This window comes from Limulus polyphemus, unplaced genomic scaffold, assembly GCF_000517525.1.
Source record: "Limulus polyphemus unplaced genomic scaffold, Limulus_polyphemus-2.1.2 Scaffold20, whole genome shotgun sequence".
In the NCBI taxonomy this organism is placed as follows: domain Eukaryota; kingdom Metazoa; phylum Arthropoda; class Merostomata; order Xiphosura; family Limulidae; genus Limulus; species Limulus polyphemus.
This window is the reverse complement of record NW_013665630.1, coordinates 629,334-632,323: the sequence shown is the minus strand read 5'-3', so window position 1 is coordinate 632,323 and position 2,990 is coordinate 629,334. Positions and strand designations below refer to the sequence as shown.

The 2,990-nt window shown below is 34.0% G+C and overlaps 1 protein-coding gene across 1 annotated transcript in view; it reads right to left on the bottom strand.

Moving 5' to 3' along the window:
• Nucleotides 1–1,139: 1,139 nt before the first annotated feature.
• Nucleotides 1,140–2,990, bottom strand: part of LOC106458152 (synaptopodin-2-like) — a 46,437-nt gene continuing 44,586 nt past the window's right edge. The window contains exons 7-8 of the mRNA XM_013917616.2: nt 1,951–2,694; nt 1,140–1,426 (exon numbers count right to left, since the gene is read on the bottom strand). Coding sequence (XP_013773070.1) covers nt 1,227–1,426; nt 1,951–2,694 — 944 coding nt within the window. The 3' untranslated portion in view covers nt 1,140–1,226. The remainder of the gene's footprint in view (nt 1,427–1,950; nt 2,695–2,990) is intronic.

The following is a 2,990-nucleotide window of genomic DNA, read 5'->3' as shown; positions in this document are numbered from 1 at the left end:
GAAAATTACTAATTAAACGGGAACTCTTAAACGTGGGGTTGGGCATAATGTTAGTGTACTACACAATGGAGCGATTAATCATTTATCTTTTGTTTTATTTATTAGAAAAATACATCACTATCCTAAGAGTTTCTTAATACTTTATATGACAACCTACGAAAGTAACGCCGTGGAACCTACGAAAAGATTAAAGCTAAATTATACAATTTTTAATATTTTGTCAATATTTAAACTTATTACTATAATATTACCTCACTGTAAGGAAGTTCAAAATATTAGTGACAACAGGGATAGCATAAATAATTATGAATTAATCCAAAACTCAGCAAATCATCAAACTACATTTTGAAGGCGCCAAATCAGAATGCCATATTTTTTTTTCAGTGCTCCCTAAATTAATATCCAGCGCATGTCATTGATTTATTGCAGGTTCTGATACACTAATGTGAATGGTTAATTCAATATCACGACCTACATAATTGTATAGGAGTTGTTGAATCATCATAAACAAAACCTGAAATTCATCTTAATATTAAGCTTAAATAATGGAATACTGAATTTTAGTTGATATTTTAACATTTTTTCTAAAACGTGATGTAACACTAAAATACGATGGATTTATTATAAATGTTCATTGTGTATGTGAGTGATAATAGCAATACAACTGGGTGTGAATAAACGATTAGTTCCAGATAATATAACTGTTTCCTTTCACAGTCGTCTAATATGAATACACCTAGAAAATGTATGTTGTGGATCAGTAAATAAACCGACTGAGAGCAGAAATAATATCATTTATGACTGCTAAACTGTCAACTAGAACAATTTCTAATGTAATTTCAAGTAAAACACTGTCGTGTTTTCAACAGACTAAAATATTATCTTTAAATACTACTTATTGGATAAACAGCGAACTATCAGTTATAAATGTGGCTTCTACAATTGGTTACGACGTGGAATTACTTCTCGAAGTTTAATTTCGAAATCGTTAAGTATTTTTCATTCTACTTATAATTGGGTTTGTGAAAACACTTTTAAATCTGTAACGTACAGTGGTTTTTATCACGTATTTTCTATTAAAAAGTGTGTTGTAAACTTGTATTATATTTATTAGAGAGAATTAAAGCAAGATAATAATATTGAAGTTATATTCTTTATTCACAGCCTGGATAATTGGTAAAGTTTATTGCTGTAAAACGTCGTCAAAAGCTCAAGGTATTCAGAAATCAGATACAATGACCAAGGGGGAATTTTACAGGTTTAAAGGGGACAAAAGTTTCTTCTGATGTTATAAATGACCACGATTTCGGGGTCCTGTTGAAGTTCCTAAAATCTTTTTTCTGGAACTTGCTGAAGGTAAGCTCCTGGTGTGTTTCTGGAGGTAGAGGTAATACAGGGTCCTGGGCACAATGTACGTTGGAACTCGCTGTAAGAAGAGATTAGAAACATTTAGCTTAGACTGTTATCCCTTTCTCTTAAAGTCAGAAAGAAATCGTACTACGAATGATGTCACCATGGTGTTAATGGATAGCACGTGTTAACATCGAGTCCCTAGAATTCAGTAAAAATGGCTGCCTTGAAACAAGATGAACAATGCTGTATCATGACTCGACTTTAATCTATTGAAAAGCTATGAAAAACAACAACAATAAACACAGAATAGAAAAAGGAAACATGCCCAGCTTTCTTTATGCATTTCTTTCAAGAATATAAAAAAAACTACCAAAGTTATTATGTAGAAAATGCAACGGAAAATTATTAAAGTCATATTCAAAATGCTCAAATTACCGCTAATGCTATATAAAATCATTTATCATTTCAAACTAGTAGAAATTATGCATATCTTAACCTAAATTTAAAATTCATAAGTTTACATGTAATTTATATATATATATTAATTAGCTATTGAATATTGTACAGTGTATTATTTTTTAATCGTTTTCTCGTTACCTGCGGAGTAACCGGTCCATCCCCGAGGTGCCCTGGGCCGATAGAGATCATAGTTTTTAGTCTGTGGTAATCGAACTGTCGGAGTAGGAAACGGCTCAGAAGTAGCTGGTTTCGTCTCTTTTTCGATTTTTACAGGTGGCGTTGTAGTTTTGGTTTCAGCTGCTCGAATAATAGTTTCAGCTATAGAGTTTAATTCGTTATGAGGCATAACTTCCACAAAGGCTGCATCACAACTACCAAACGGCGACTCAAGAGCCGCCTCCCACGGACTTTTTACGAGTTTAAAGCGCGTTCTCTTTGTCATTTCCTGGAGTCTAGATGGTTGTGTTGGGGTTTCTAAAGACGGACGTGGGCGATTTGTTTTTCTATGGTCAACAGGGAGCGCTGTCTCATATTCTTTCTTAGAAAGTAAGGCCTTAATTTTTCCTTCATCTACAACCCATTCTTCTGACTTTTTCTTACGTTTTGCAAACATCGCCGCCCCTTTGCCGACGGTACCGTAGAGATCTTTTACAATGCCCAAACACACGTCTGGACTCACGACATTATGTTCACTGATATTCTTCCCTTCTTTCCTCAAACGAACTGCATCTTGAATGTGACGAGGATCGAGAATTAGTTTTAGTTTAGGAGGATCTTTACCCACTTTAATGTAGGGGGCGTTCATGAAGTCATAAGTTGGTAGTTCGGTAGTTCCATTTTCTCTCTTCCTACCAGCCTCTCCGTCGCTTACGGGATCTGGACCTAAGATTTGTAAGAGGTTTAGGTTAGCAGAGATGAAAAAACAAAAAAAAACAAACAATCTTTAAATCAGACGTGATGTAATACAGCACTAGGTAAGTGAGTTCTGAAAGTGTAAGTAAAGGATCACGTTATTTACAAAGATTCATATGTGCATGAAATGGGACCAAAACATTTGTGTGTGTGTGTGTGTAAAATACAAAATGATTTGAAAACTTATAAATAAGTTAGTTAACATAGACAAACAACTGAAATAATATCCATATATTGCATCCTTTCTTCTTCGGTCGTTTTTCTTG